Source organism: Meles meles, chromosome 4 (genome assembly GCF_922984935.1).
Source record: "Meles meles chromosome 4, mMelMel3.1 paternal haplotype, whole genome shotgun sequence".
NCBI lineage: Eukaryota > Metazoa > Chordata > Mammalia > Carnivora > Mustelidae > Meles > Meles meles.
The window spans coordinates 116,283,381-116,299,616 of record NC_060069.1 but is presented as its reverse complement, the minus strand read 5'-3'; the positions used below and the strand labels follow the sequence as shown (position 1 = coordinate 116,299,616).

General features: G+C 38.6%; 1 protein-coding gene across 2 annotated transcripts; it reads right to left on the bottom strand.

Annotated features, from left to right (window-relative positions):
- Nucleotides 1-8,578: 8,578 nt before the first annotated feature.
- On the bottom strand, nt 8,579-16,204 carry CLDND1 (claudin domain containing 1). Of its 2 annotated transcripts, XM_046003458.1 has the most exons (6): nt 16,088-16,165; nt 14,912-14,977; nt 14,378-14,687; nt 12,207-12,317; nt 10,172-10,309; nt 8,579-10,010 (listed from the first exon to the last, which is right to left on the bottom strand). In XM_046003458.1, exons 3-6 carry the CDS (start codon nt 14,667-14,669, stop codon nt 9,790-9,792), a joined length of 762 nt encoding a protein of 253 aa, XP_045859414.1. In that variant the 5' UTR covers nt 14,670-14,687; nt 14,912-14,977; nt 16,088-16,165; the 3' UTR covers nt 8,579-9,789. The 2 variants fall into 2 exon arrangements, with proteins under 2 accessions (XP_045859414.1, XP_045859412.1); XM_046003456.1 differs by lacking the exon at nt 14,912-14,977 and having other exon boundaries at nt 16,088-16,204.
- Between the last annotated feature and the right edge of the window lie 32 nt (nt 16,205-16,236).

The window sequence follows — 16,236 nt, the reverse complement described above, 5'->3', positions numbered from 1 at the left end:
TATATTACCGGCAATGGCATTTCTTTAACATTAGGTGCCATCAGTCTCCATTACTTTTTAAAAATGTCAGTTAACATGCACTGTTGTATTAGTTTCAGGTGTACAATATAATGATTCAATAATTCTATACATTATTCAGTGCTCATTACAATAAGTGTATTCTTTTTTTTTTTAGATTATTTATTTATTTGATAGAGATCACAAGTAGGCAGAGAGGCAGGCAGAGAGGAAGGGAAGCAGGCTCCCCGCTGAGCAGAGAGCCAGATGAGGGCTCAATCCCAGGACCCTGGGATCATCACCTGAGCTGAAGGCAGAGGCTTTAACCCACTGAGCCACCCAGGTGCCCCACAATAGTGTATTCTTAAACCCCTTTACCTATTTCACTCTTCCTCCACCCCTCCATTGCAACCACCAGTTTGCTCTTTATGTTTAAGTCTGTTCTTTTGTTTATCTCTTTTTTCTTTGCTCATTTGATTTGTTTCTTAAATTCTACATATAATTGAAATCATATGGCATCTGTCTTTCTCTGACTTATTTTACTGACCGTTATACTTCTAGATCCATCCATGTTGTTGCAAATGGCAAGATTTCATTCTTTTTATGACTGAGTAATATTCTAGTGTGTGTGCGCGCGCGCGCGTGTGTGTGTGTGTGTGTGTTACATCTTCTTTATCCATTCATTTATGGAGGGGCACTGGGTTGATTCCATTATCTGGCTATTATGCTGCAATAACCATAAGGGTGCATATTTCTTTTTGAATTAGTGTTTTTATATTCTTTGGGTAAATACCCAGTAGTGGAATTGCTGGATCATATGGTAATTTTATTTCTAATTTTTTTGAGGAACATCCATATTGTGTCTGTTGGCCATCTATGTGTCTTCTTTGGAGAAATGTCTTCTGCCCATTTTTAATAAGATTATTTGGTTTTGGGGTATTCGGTTGTATAAGTACTTTACATATTTTAGAAGCTAATCTGATCAGATTTGTCATTTCCAAATATCTCCTTCCATTCAATAAGTTGTCTTTTTGGCTTTGTTGACTGTTTCTTTTGCTGTGCAGAAGCTTTTTATTTTGATGTAGTCCCAATAGTTTAATTTGGTTTTGTTTCTCTTGACTTAGGAAACATTTCTAGAAAAATGTTGCTATGGCCGATGTCAGAAAAATTACTGTCTATGCTCTCTTCTAGGTTTTTTATGGTTTTAGGTCTCATATTTAAGTCTTTAATCATTTTGAGTTTATTTTTGCATAGGATGTAAGAAAGTGCCTCAGTTTCAAACTTTTGCATGCAAAAGTTTTTCAAGCACCATTTGTTGAAGAAACTGACTCTTTCCCATTGTTTTCCTCATTTCATTTGTCAAAGATAAATTGACCATATAAGTATGGGTTTATTTCTGGGCTCTCTTCGGTTCCATAGATCCTTGTGTCTATTTGTCTGCCAGTACCATACGATTTCGATTACTACAACTTTGCAGTGTGTATTAAAATCTGGGATTGTGATACCCCCTGTCTTGTTCTTTTAAAAGATGGCTTTGGTTACTTGGGGTCTTTTGTGATTCCATACAAATTTTAGAATTATTTGTTCTACTCCTGTGCAGAAATGCTGTTTCTGTTTTGATAGCATTTGCATTAATTCTATAGATTGAGTAGCATGGACATTTTAGCAATATTTGTCCTTTTAATCCATGAACATGGACTATCTTTCCACTTGTTTGTGTCATCTTCAATTTCTTTCATCAGTGTTTTATATAGTTCTGAAATGTCTTCTAAGCAAGTTGATTAAAAAAACTTTAAACATTTTCTAGATTAAGCTCTTCATATAAAATGTGCAAAAAAATCACAAAAGCCTAAATTATTAACTTAAATTGTCCATTTCCCATCACAACTGGCAAAGAACTGCACCCACATCCTCTTCTAGGTAAGAGTGGGAAGGTTAAATCTATAAATTTCAGTTACCTTGCAGAACCTGCTATAGAGCTTTCCCTCCAAAGTGTTAGACTTGAGCTCTTGTCTATCTATTCTAATTCTTTCCTAGATAATGTAATTTTAAGTATATATTTTACAGTGAGGCTTTCTAATAATCTCAAGGATTATCACTCAGAAACCTCTTATTTCTTGAGTGACTACTCTTTGCAAGGCCATGTGGAAGATGTTTGGATATACAAAGATTAAATAAGCAATACATCTTAGTACAGAAGATGAATGCATATTAATCAGTGCTATGCAAGGCAGGAAGTAACCAAAGCCAAGAAAGAAGTTGCTCAGTGTGTTATAAGGAGTTCAAAATAATAAGACATTTTAGATAAGCTTTAAATTAGTCTACTTGGTAAAGAAATTTTTATGATTTTGAAACTGTAATTTCAATAACATGATATGGACAGAATTTGAATATGTGGAGAATAGTATTCCAGAAATAAAGGCAGTATAACAAGAAGCATGCACCCTAAGAAAACACAAACTGGGAAAAAGCAATAGTGAGTTTGACCAAAGCTAAAGGAGAGAAACAGAAAATACTGCAAAGATACACTAGCTAGTTCTAGAACTTGGATGGGAGACTAAATCTGGACTATTCTAGATTGTTTCTATAAGCGATGAGGAATCATTGACATTTTTCTTTTAAAAATTTTATTTATTCATTTGAGAGAGAGAGAGAGAATGAGCAGGGGGAGGGGTAGAGGGGGAGGGAGAAGCAGACTTCCTGCTGAGTAGGGAACCTGACATGGGCCTGGATCCCAGGACCCCAAGACCATAACCTGAGCCTAAGGCAGACACTTAACTGACTGAGCCACCCAGGTGCCCCTCATTGAAAATTTTTAAATAAGGGGTTGATGTGATCAAATCTATGCTTTTGCAAATTGGACTGCAAGGTGTGTAAAATGGATTATAGGAGAGAGCTGGCAGTGAGGACATGAGCAGAGAAGTTACTGTCATCCAAGAGCTAAGGGTAGGACAGGAGGGTTTTAGTGAGATAGACCTTATGGGAGTAGAATCAAAAAGCCTTGATAACCAACTGGATATATAAGGCACAGAAACAAGAGCTGAAGATGTTGTCAGCATTGAAAATCTAAGTGATGGAACAAACACAAAGATAATGGGAACAGGAGAAATTATGAGAAGAAAGATGAGTTTAATCTGGACGTATTAAGTTTTAGGTATCCTGAAAATATTCACATGGAGCTGTCTTAAAGGCAGTTAGAAAGCTTAGACCTAGAGCTTTGGAGAGAAGGGACGGGGGATCTGAAATCATCCGCAGATTAATTATGGTTACCATTTCTTGAAATCCAAAGATGTGCTGGACATCATGCTAAGTGATTTGCAGGTATTATTTAACTCTCACAACAAACATGAAGATGGACATTTTTATCCCACTGAGATGTAAAAAAATTATTTAAATTGCCAGATTCTCAAGCAGTAAAAAAAAAAAAAAAAAAAAAAAAAAAAAGAGCTGGGATTTTTAGTAGATTTGTCTAAATCCAAGGCAGTTCTGTGGATGTGAAAGTCTTGAATGAACCAGAGGGTAGCTGGGCTTTTTCGTCTAGAATGGTGTCCAGCATGTGGAGGAAGTCCCTACGTCCCTGCTATGGAGGAGGAGTGGAGAGGCCACAATATCCTCAACTTAATGACCCAGGCCTCCTCTTCCCTTTTTCCCTTCCCATCATCTTCTTATTTCAAGTGTGGAGGAAGGGGGAGCACTGCCTGGGGTGACAGTTGCAGAGTTAGGATAATAAAATTGGTTCTGCTACCTCTAAGTAAGTCCTAGAAGGGGCTTATAGCCCTAACTGTTTGAAGTCTTTCTAGAATCTTTTTGGTTAATTTTTTGTCTTACATGCCATTACATGCTCCTTTAAGTTCGGGACAACAAGAAAAGTCCCACTCTACAATTTATTGTAAGTACTCATGAATAATACCCAGAGATTGGACCTATGGTGTGTGTTCCTGAAATCTGTTGCCATGCTTAGGTTTGTTTTTTTTTTTTAAGAATTTATTTATTTATTTATTTGACAGAGAGAGATCACAAGTAGGCAGAGAGGCAGCCAGAGAGAGAGAGAGAGAGAAGGAAGCAGGCTCCCCACTGAGCAGAGAGCCCGAAGTGGGACTCGATTCCAGGACCCTGAGATCATGACCTGAGCCGAAGGCAGAGGCTTAACCCACTGAGCCACCCAGGTGCCCCGCCATGCTTAGCTCTTAAAATGAATCATCTGAATCAAATTGCATTGCAGGTGGTAGTAGTCAATTTTAGGAGTCTGAGAATAAGCCACAGAAATCCAATTTCTTCCTGTTCCCTCAATGGATGTGGATTTAAACAAGATAAAGACAGATTTTTGAGGCAGCTAATCTTAAATCACCAACTGACGCTTAGCAAAATCATTGAAAAACCAAAGATCCCACATTAGATGGTGTCTCGTTTGAGACAAAAGATACAAACAGAAGCTTTAAAAATTCTTTCACTTTGAGATGCAAGGATGGCTAAAAAGTCCATGTAATGAACTGTTCTGAACCTTAAACTGGAAACTAGACTCTCCCCACTAATATAGCACCAGCATCAGCCCTAAACCCTGCTGAATGGCAGTCATAGGACAAGCCAGAGCAGTTCCAACTCCCGTACATACAGCCTGACCACAGAGGCCAGGCAAAGGCTGCCTCCTCCCCACATGCTGTGTTGGCCTCCAGAAACAAATACCTACCATTTATTAAGCTCTTACATTTCAGGATCTATTTAACTGTCACAGTAAACTGTCAAGGCAGATACTATTTTATCCTCATTTTCTATGTCCATGCTCAAGTACTTCTGACTTGTGAAGAGGTTGATACCAATAATGCATGCCCCTGTCCTGTGTGATTCTAAACAAAACAGCAGGAATGCAATGAATTGATAAGCAGACAGGGGTCAAAGTATTCACTTTATTTATCGAGACCTAGCCACTCCAAAGTACAGAGTCCCTGAAAGTACCAGATTAAAAAAATAATTTGGAATTGAAGCCAAAACAAATGAGGCTTCCTATACTTCTTGCCAAATCTGAACCTTAGGACAAGCCACAGGAGTGTATTGGGTCTGCAGGCATATTATTCATACACATCTCCATCCAGCACTGGTGGGATGGATTGATGCCTGTCTCCAAAAGCCAGTTACCAGAAGAGAGTGTTGGAAAGCACAGGAAAGAAATGGCTTTTAGAAAGCAGGCACCGTACCAGGTCTGTTTATTTGACAAAGCCCACTGTCAGTTTCTAACAGTCTGCCTAGGAGATGGGGAATCCTATTTCTTGCTTTTAAATAAAGTTTCAAATATAGTTTCCAAACATAGTTACCCACTGGAATCACTTTGAAAGGTTTTAAAAAATCAGTGACCTGGCCACACCTCAGACTGAGTAAATCACAAAATGTCTCGGGCGCAAGTATTTTTTAAAGTTTTCCAGGCAATTCCAACGTGCAGCCTAGGCTGAGAAGCACTGCTCTATAGGCTTGGTAACCTCATCCCTTCTTCATGAAGCCAGTCATAACTAGCATTTTCTGACTAAGTACTTTATGCTCAGCAATTTACATAATCCTCATTGCAACTGTATGAGGCAGGTATGATAATCATAGCATTTCACAGATGGGGAAAGTGGGGCTTGGAAAGGCTAAGTGACAGACCTGGGATTACAAATTTAGTATTCCAGAATGTCTTCTGAGCTAGATACTTAACCATCACACACTGTGCTGCTTTTTGTGGATGCCATGATCCTAGCAATATCTCCAGTCATAATATATTCCTTCTTTTTTAGGGAGGAGCAAAAATGACTGCAGAAACTGAAAGAGTTCATTCCAGTATTTCCTCATTAAAAAGAACATAAAACTCCCTCTATGTAAATTGAGGAAGAAGAGTAAGGGTTTCCAATAACTAACTTTTGTAGAGATTTGGAGAATGTGTGGTAGGGAGTAATAATAAACCAACAATTGTCAAGCAGCTAAAGTCAAAGAGCATAACTTTTCAAACAGAATCAGCTGAGTAGTTTGGTATCTTGAGACTGAGAATAAGAAAATTGGATAGCACAGTCTATGAAGATAAACCTTAAGCCTAAGGATTGTGAAGGAAGGGGCCGTGAGAGGTTATGGGAACATGGGAGTCCAAGTTGCTCCTGAATATACCAACGACAACACAAGCTGCATGAAGAGAAACAAGAACGGAAGTCTAGAAGACTGAGAGGGGTAGATAGGCTGAAGGAGAGCTGAGGTCAAGTTCACACCCTGAGACACCGAGTCAGAGATAAAAGGTGGTGCATTACCCAGTAACACAAGTATTTTAAAAGGTGAAGACGGGGCACCTGGGTGGCTCAGTGTGTTAAGCCTCTGCCTTTGGCTCCAGTCATGACCCCAGGGTCCTGGGATTGAGCCCTGCATCGGGCTCTCTGCTCAGCAGGGAGCCTGCTTCCTCCTCTCTCTGCGCCTGCCTCTCTGCCTACTTGTGATCTCTACCAAATAAATAAAAAAAAATCTAAAAAAAAAAAGGTGAAGACAAAACAGAATTATCTTTTTCTCCTTATTTCATGTTCTGACAACACTGCAAAGGTAGAAAGTAATATAAATTGGATCTCACTTTATGTAAGTTTGAAGAAAGTGTGTAAATGTTAATATGTCAAATAACATATTAACTTTGCTAAGAGAATTTTTAGCACTATGACTCTTATGGCAATTTCTTCCATAGAGCAAATAATCTTTCTAATTTATTCTTTTTTGCAATTTAAAAGCTCATGTAATGAATTCGCAAGGTGCTGGCATTCATCATAATTTGATCCAAGGGAAAATAGTATGTTGGCACACCTGATGAGCAATAGAAAAAGAATTCCTATACACAGATGTGTTTCATTTTATTCCTCTTTTTAAAGTATGAATCATTATTCCCTTATGAGTGAGGGCTGAAAGGAGGACAAGACTACACCCATCTCAGCCAGCACAGAGTTCCATGAAGCTTGTGAGATTACAATTTGCATCTTCAAAGCTGAGCCCATTTATTTGCTAAGAAATCTTGGCAAGTGTAACAGGCAAAATCGGGTTAATTCAATAGGTTGTTTTCATCTCTAGTGAAAGTTCACATGAGGGTTACTTTTTAAAATGCCCTCACACTATCTTCTTATAGTCAGTTGAACATGACTGGATTTATAAGTTTTAATAGTGCTAGTCTGCAATCTGGTGGTCTCAAGAATGGAAAAAAAACTAAATTCAACTGTTCTATGGTCATCTCATTTTTCTCACTGGTGTGACTACATCAGTCCATCTTTAAGTGACTTACCAAATTTTTCCCTCCCCTCCACCCCAACACAAAAACACAGAAGTACTTTAAGCAGGCAAATGTTAACACATTACTATTACTTCATTATTAAGTTACTGAGACCCTAGAGTATCATGACATAGATAGTAGGTGCAGTGTTAACTAAACAAATAAATTCTTCTAGGATTATTCCCATTTTATTCTGTCAACTTTTACTGTTTTTATGGCTATCTCTAAAAATTTCTGAAATGAATCTTTTGACAAAAAGGATTAAAAGATATTTATTCACATCACTTGATGACATTAGGAACCATGAAATTAAGATTTTAAAACATGATTCTTAAATTGCCATAAAACTCATGTTCTGAAAATTAAGTTTCAACTTTGGGGGTGGCTTTCAAGGATTAGGTGAAAAGAGATGAACAAAACTATACTTGTCAAAATGGTCAAATATCACCAATTTCATATGGTTCTACCTGATTAGACACAAAAGATAGCTGAAAAACTGATTTTCACATCAAATGAAACAACACAGCCCTGTGTTCCAAAGAAAAAAGTCTTCACAAAAGAAGACAACCTCAGCTGTTTTGAAATGTGCTTGAAATATCAACCACAACACATATGCAACACCAGGGCTTATGATGCCAGCTTTCCATGCTTCAGGATACTACCAGTGAGGCTGAAACTCAAAGTCGGATAGTGACTGAGTTTCCACAGTACATATTAAAGACTGGTGTTGGACTGACAGTCACAGACAACTTGTGGTGACAAAAGGCAGGGATGTTGTCCAAAATAAATATCTCCCAATACAAAAATGTCATGTTGGTCAATAATTTTAAAACCCTGTGCCCAAATGCTTTGCATGTTTACTTAGCTTTTCTACCTTTCACAAAAGGTGCTGAAAGGCAATGAAACATGAAGAGTGAGGAAGAGGTAGAAAAGTGAGTAAGCAGCAACTGCATAGGCAATAATCAGCTGCAGAGTAGTACTGGCTCTGCTGCAAGTCAGAAGCAGACTTGATTATTTCTGTGCTATAGAACACAAACACCCATAGCCATTATAGGACTTTAAAAATCTAGCCACATTAAATAGGACACATAGGATCACAAAACTACTGTGAAAACATGTTTTTAAAACTCTGAAACATAATGGATAAAGAGGCTCTTATTTTCTAATGAGGGCAAGGAGTTCCCATATTTTTTGGAAGATAAAACAGAGATGCCAGAAAAAGGCATTTTCCAAAGACCCACAGAGATACTCATTCAGAATCCTGTACTTCTTCATCCTAAAATATTGATATTTAAATCAACTCAGACATGATACACAATTGAGTTTCTTCTCATTTTTTATTTTTTAAAAAAGACAGATTTAGGATACTGTAAGAAATTACTAAGTTACATTTTTTAAAATCTGTCAAGTGCTACAGTAATGGAATAAGTAAATAAGATTTTTTTAAAGTACAATATTTATAGACATATTTATAAAAAAATGACTGAATTAGAAGATGTTAAATAATGTTGATACACACCAGGAAGGGATTTAGGCAAGGAAAGGCACATCATTTCACCACAAGAAATAAAGACCATAGTTGGAAGTTAATGACCAGCCAAAGCTTTAGGTCTTGTGGTAGTTTTCCTAGTTCCGGAGGGTCATTATGGTGGAACCTTCTTCATGGTACTGAGCTGGAATAAATAGAAAGGAGTTGGAAAATATTACTCCATGACCCCAAAGTCGTGTTAGAAAGAAAGCACTCTTAAGAAGCCTGATGTGTGAGGAGGCAAGGAGCAAAAATCCAAAATGGTTTGGTTGTACTGAAAATCCTACTGACATTAAGGAAGCTTAAAAAAAAAAAAATACAAAAAATGGTGAAGTAAAATAAGATTAATCCTCTTGTCTGGCTGAATTGGAATTCTTGCAGTTACAAAGTTAAAATTTCCAGTAAACACTGTATTTTTCACTTCCTTTCTTGAAGACAGACACAGTTTAGTTAAAGAGCTGCCGTATTTCACCTTGAATAAAGCTGTATGCCCGTATTTGGGGAAAAGGATCTTAGATAATCTCATTTTATATAGCTTAAAATCTTTGAAAATAGCATTAATGCTCTGGCTGACAGGCTATCTACAATGGCAAAGTGACCCTAAGTTCTGACAACGATGAGAGGTTTCTCAGAGACACTGAAGAGTTTCTAGTTCAACAGATATTTACTGAAAAGTCTAACAGACTTCAGTAGATGTGTTTGGGTCAATTTCCCACTATGTTTTCTTTCACAAATGTGTGGCAAGTGTCTACCCATTTCTTGCTGTCTGGACTCTGAACCCTGATTAGTTTGTTTAAAAGATGGACTCATTCAGAATAATCCATATAAATTTTAGTGGTATTAAGAAACAACTGTCTGTGTGAATAAATAGAATGGATTTTCAGGATAAAATGGTATATCCACAAAGAAAAAAATTAAATTAAAAACAATGTAGGGGGGGAGACAAGGGGAAATATTAATATTGAAAAATAATAAAATGGCAATTGCAAAGCAGGCAGCTTCCCACTCATGCCACACGATATGCCTTCATTAAGGTGTACTCTTTCCGGTTGGTATGAGCAGCCCAGATGAAAAGTGCAGAAGCCATGAACTGTAAGGGAGCTGAGACGCAAGCCAGGCAGAAGGACCATCCAAATTCACCAGACACGTTCTCAGGCAGCCTTAGCTTCTGGTGGAGTAGCTCAATTCCAGCAACATAACAACTCACTGAGCCCAGCGTACAGAGACCTTGGAGGAAAACAAAACAAAACGTAACTAGGTAAGAGCATAGTAAGAGCTTGTCAGGCAACATGACAGGGCAACAATATGTGAATGTTTAAGAATTATGACTCTTTGTCTCTATGGAAACAGGAAAAAGATAAAAAGGTACGTATAATGACAAGACTCACCTGCAAGGAGATGGAGAATGCCTGTGGCAATGGTGGGATACAAACTCCGGCAAATGCAAGCACAAAGTCCAATCACAGCCCCAAAACACATCAAACCTAGACTAACAAAAGGTAAAAGGAACTGGCAACGCCAAAGATCTGATTTTGAAAAAGAGAAAAAGAAGTATGTTACCACAATTTCAGACAGTTTTTTCACAATGGCAATTTCTTTCATGTACTTATTAGACCTGCTCTCAAAAAGTGAGAAAAGAGGGACCCCTGGATGGCGCTATTGGTCGAACATCCCACTCTTGGTTTCTGAACAGGTGGTGATCTCAGAGTCCTGAGAAAGGGCCCTGTGCTGGGCTCAAAGCTCAGTGGGGAATCTTCCTAAGATTCTTTCTCCCTCTACCCCTCCCCCAACTCATGCTATCTCTCTCCCAATCTCTCTCTCTAAAATAAATTTTTAAATCTCTTTTTAAAAAGTGAGAAAGGAATACTTTAATATTGGGGATTCTTCTATAAAGCTCTTTGTTCAAAAAGATGCTACCTGATAAAAGCAAAAGGACACTAACAGCAATTACTGAGGGCTCACTGTGTCAGGCACTGATGCTTTGTGTATTAATCCTCCCAAAATCCCTCTGAAGGACGCACTATTATTATCTCCATTTTATAAATGAGGGAACAGAAGCAAGAGGTATAAATAACTTGTACAAGGTAACATAGTAATCGGTAGAGCCAGCATGTGACGCAAAACCTGGCTCCACATACAAATGAATCTATATCCTTCTAGGATCTCAAGGCAGGAATAAGAAGTAAATGAATGGTGGTTATAAAAGACCTGTTGAAATAATGTACATAAAGCACAGAGCAGAGGATCTCAGCACTCAATAAATGGCAGCTTTAATTATCATAATTTCCCTCAACAGGAGAAGAAAGCTGATGGACTTTACATGACTTCCATTTTTATACTATTTTAATTATTAGTAATATCTTAATATCAACTCTAAACCAAATTTGACCTTCTAGGGCTCATTTTACTTTTTGGAACTACATAAAAGTCTTTTCTCCAACTTCCCTACAAACACAGTTAGTAATAAACTTCTTCTTATATATTTGCAATACAAAATTGAATACCTTGAGTAACACAGTTTAACTGTACATGCTGACATACATGCAAATTTTTAATAGGACAGTACTATAAATGTATTTTCTCTTCCTTATGACTTTCTTGGTAACATTCTTTCTCTAGCTTACTTTATGTAAGAATATAGCATATAATAAATATAATGTACAAAATATGTCTCAGTTGACTGTTCTATGTTATCGGTAAGACTTCTGATCAACTGTAGGCTGTTAGTAGTTATGTTTGGGGAAGTCAAATGTTATATATGGATTTTCGACTGTGTGAAGGGGTCAGTGCTCTAACCCCTACATTATTCCAGGGTCAAGTCTACTTGCCATATTTATTCAATGCTTCCCCTCATGACATGGTCATTCTATGCACAAGTTCCAGGAAGTCTCTACAGCCTGAATATCAGGTCCAAATATGAAGGCAGTATTTCTAGGTAGTCTGTCAAAGAACAGAATGCTCCCAATAAATACTTTCATTTGTTTTTGATACCTATACTTCTATTACTAGAGCCTAAGACTGGATTAACATTTTTGGTAGTCCTGAACCTTGACTCATATAGAGCTTGTAGTCAACTTTTTTCACATATCTCTACCTGAACCCAAGTAACTGAAATACTTATCTCAAATACAGGAATTTATTATTTAGCCCTATTAAATTTACTCTTTAAAAGGACCCACTAATAACATCTTTTGGGGAGGTCTAGATTCTGTCATCCAATGTATTCATACTTCCAATTTGATAAGTATGTATCTAACTTTAAAATATGTTATCAACAGAACAGAGATCACTGGGATACCACTAGTGATCTTATTCCAAACTGATGGAATGTGCGGACACATCTTGTTCCAATAATGGAGATCAATGAATGGAAAATTTATTTCCTTCTTCCCCCAACTGTAGTGCTGAGATCAGTGTACTCACAGGTCCGAAGTAGATCAATCCCACTATTGTGGTTTCCAGGATCAACAAATTTCTCCATGAACTGCTCATTTAGCGTGAAACTCATGCATTTTGTGACCACATCAAATGACTCTGCAACACGAATAACAATGACTGCTTGTTGTTTTAATTATAAACATTTAACAAAAATCCCTTTCAGTAAATATTCTCTGCAATAAAAAGTGATATAGAAGGATGTTCCCAGAGGACAGTAACCTCTTTGGCCTTGAGTGACACACAGGATTCACTGATGCCCAATGAATGCCAGTGGTTCTCAGCAGCAGGCTTAAGACATGGACACGAGGAAGAAAAAAAAAGTTGGAGCAGTAAAATGAATGAGAACAGATATGCAAGAAGACTAGGGAGGAGAAAAAGACAAGGACTTAAATAAATAAAAACTTTAACTGTCTCTGCCAAATCTACCCCGCAGCCATCTTCCCATCTCCGGTAATGACAATTCCATCCTTCTAATTCCTGAGACAAGAAACTTTAGTCATTGTTGCCTGCATGCATCCCACCAGGAAATTCTAGTGGATCTACCTTCAAAACCTATCTAAAATCCAGCCACTGCTCAGTGCTACCACCATGGTCTAAGTCACAGTCATCTCTCATAAGAATTAGTGCAATAGCCTCCTGGTTTCCACTTTTGTTTCCTGCCTGTTTTAAATACATATGTCTAGGTGACCAGATCATTTCTCCTGCTCAAAACTCAATACTCCATCACATTGAGAGCAAAAACCGGAAGCCTTCATCATGCCTACAGAATCCTGCAAAGTTTGCCCTACTCCCAGAGTAATTTCTGACAGCATTCTCAACTCTCCCTCTCCCCCACTTCCATTCCAGCCCAGTGGCTTCCTTGCTGGTCTTTGACTATTTCACGAAGGTTCCCATCATGAGGCCCTTGCAGTTGTTGTTCCTTCCAACGTTAAAGATTCCCCCTGAAGTTTTCCATATAGCCAACTCCTTCACCTACATAGTCTTTACTCAAGTGACATCTTGTTGAAGCCTATCCTGCCTATACTATTGAACACTGTAACTTATGCCCATCAATATCCCCTTTCCTACACATTCCAAATCCCTTTATTTTGTTGCATTTTCTCATACAATGCGACATCTTCTAACATACTATATAATTAACTATTGTTTATATCATTATACTTATTTCTTCAGCTTACTGCCTAAAACCCTTATTAGAATGTTAGCTCCCCAGGACCAAAGATACTTATATTCTTCCCTGATGTACTATATGGAATATGGAGGCATTTAATAAATGATTGGTAAGATTCAAACGTCAAGTGCTCCTATGCTCTCGTAAGTAGAAATGAACACTTTACAATTAATTTCAACCAGTCCCCCCAACCTCACCACCCAACCTACTTTCTTTTTTCCATTATATTATCATAACAATTGTTCTTCTGATGTATAATAATTGTTGTGCTGTGATCTGAATACAGTGCTTCCCACTAAGTGGTCAACAGAAGTAGTCATAAGTAGAAACAAATTCTAAGTTGTTCCTTAGAGCTCTAAAGTTTCCATTTTAATATCTGGAAATTAAAACTTTTTAATGTTAAAAATGCTTGCAAAATAAATCAGACAATTTCTTATATTTTTTTATTTCCGTAATGCATATTTTTAACCTACAAACTCTTGTCAAGATTGTTATAAAACAGACTCAAATATGCACAGATTTGAATGTAGAGTTGGTCAAATTATATCCTCTAAGATTTACAGGGCAAATGAAAATAACTACCAAAACACAGCTAACACAGAAAAAGACTATCAAGTCGTATGTGTTGATTTGTTTTGGATACTAGCTCTTTTACCAGTTACCAAATATTTAAAGTCTTCAATGTGCATTCCCAATTATTTCCTCATGACATATATGAGATTAATAAAAAGAATTTTACTGAGTAAATACAAAGATTCAAGATGGCTTTCTCAAGATAAGAACAGTTACTTATCCAACCGGTATTGAGTATCATGGTAATTCAGACAAGTTGGGCAAATAAAGTGGTAGAGAGAGAAGAGACACATAGATTTATTTCTTTGGAGAGAAAAGAACCCACAAACCTGCTTATACATAATTGGGTTATCATCACATCACTTTATTATTGAGTAGGTAAAGTAGACAAAAGTTAAAATAAGAGAAATACCTGTCCTTTCTGGTGGGCTATACCAGTATGTGTTTTGAGGTATAGTGATACACCGTCTCCACAATCCCATTGTGCCATTAAACCGGAAAAGTGCATCATTATAAGTCTTTTCATCTGCCTCATCACTAGCGAAGTCGGCCCAGATGCTTTTGTTCAAATCACTGGAATTTTCTTGAACTGGACTTCGATATTCATACCAGAAGTCTGTGCCAATTGAGGCTGCCATGTAGATGGTGGAAATGAGGCTAAGCACACAAGCAATTACAAATGCTGTAGCAAAACGGTTATCCATTCTGGCATTCAGACTGCTCTGTTTAAAAGTTAGAGAAAGAAGAAAGTTAGACTTCAAGGACATACAGGAAATATTTTGAAAGGAATTATCTCAAAATCACCCTTTATCCTATTCCCCACCCTGTGACCCTTAATGTAATGTATACTCATTAAAGAATAAAAATAAATAAAGGCAAGCATGTTCTTAATTAAATTCAAAATAAAACTCATTATCAAGAAAGTACTTATTGAATGCTCACATACCCAGGATGCTACGGAGACAGAGGTCTTGTTCTCTAGTCTATCACCTGCACACTAAAACAGACAACACTGAAATGGACATACACATTACAGATACAAACAATAGACATGCTCAGAGTCAGCCGTGTACCATACGTATATTTGTAATTACAGACTGAATTTTTATTGCTTCAGAGCATTAAGTGTTCTGGGTTTAAGTGTGAAAGGGCACAGAAAAAGCAAGCAGAGAAAATTGGCTCCTCCCAGATTCCACTGGGGAGGAAAACCTTCTAAAAACAAGGTTAAGAGTCAGCAGCTATTTGGAAGGCAGAGTTATGTTGTTAACCCAGACAGAAAGGTTGTTCGGGTGAGCAGAAGAGCAAAGAGAACAGTAACATATAATAATGCTAGATAGCAATCTGCTCCTAGGATCCATCGAAGCTAAGGAGAACTCCCCTACGCTGCCAAATTCTCCACTCCTATCTACTCTCCCCATTCCTTACACTTTTGAATCTTATCTGCAAACTAAATGATTTCTCCTCAGCCAGAAAGAAAACTGAATTAGGCAAAATATGAACACTCCCAAGGCGTGGACAGGGCTCAACGGCAGTAGTAAATGGCCGCAGTAAAATGACTCAAGGCGGATCAAGCTGAGTCAAATACTGCAAGTATACACCGTGGCCGCACCAAACACCTTACAAAGGCGCACGAAAACAGGCTCGCAAACTGGGGTTGCTGAGTTTGGAAGACAGGAAGTGTGACACAGAAGAGATAGGGCAATTACAGTGATTAACAATAACTCCAGAAGTTGGTTTTGTATTCTTGTTTTTCTAATCCTCTTTCAACCTGGTGCTCTCAAATGACCTTAAAAGGTCCCGGCACCCTGAGTGGCTGTTTGCCAGGCCGGACAACTGGCGCTGTCACCTCGCAGGGCACACTACCGGGCCGGGGTAGCTCGAGGCAAGCTGGGGCCAGGGCCCTGCAGTCCTGCGCCGCCCCAGGCCAGGGGCCCCAGGTACCCAACCAGGCCCCTCCCCAGACCACTCAGCCGAAGGAAAAACCCCGCCGCAGCGCTGCGGCTCAGAACCGGCCCGGCCCTGGCCCCGGCCCCTCCCGGGGAGGGGCCCCCTCTTCAAACTGCTGGAAACGTCTAACGGCTACGCGACCCCCCGCCCAGCGACGCCGACCCCGCTTACTCACCGCCCATCCTCCTGCTCCGCCAGCTTCACCCTCAAGCTCAGACCACAGCACCCTACTCTCCCCGCGCCTTCTCTGACGCACTTCCCTGCAGATCCCGCCCCCTCCATAACTCCCGCGCCTCCGCCTCCGCCTCCACCCGAGGCCGGGCC

Coding starts and splice junctions, on each gene's coding strand:
- CLDND1 (XM_046003456.1), bottom strand. CDS start 14,669: ATGGATAACCGTTTTGCTACAGCATTTGTAATTGCTTGTGTGCTTAGC. Junction 12,318..14,377: donor TAGCCCACCAGAAAGGACAG/GTATTTCTCTTA, acceptor TTCGTGTTGCAG/AGTCATTTGATGTGGTCACA. Junction 10,310..12,206: donor GATTGATCTACTTCGGACCT/GTGAGTACACTG, acceptor TTTCAAAATCAG/ATCTTTGGCGTTGCCAGTTC.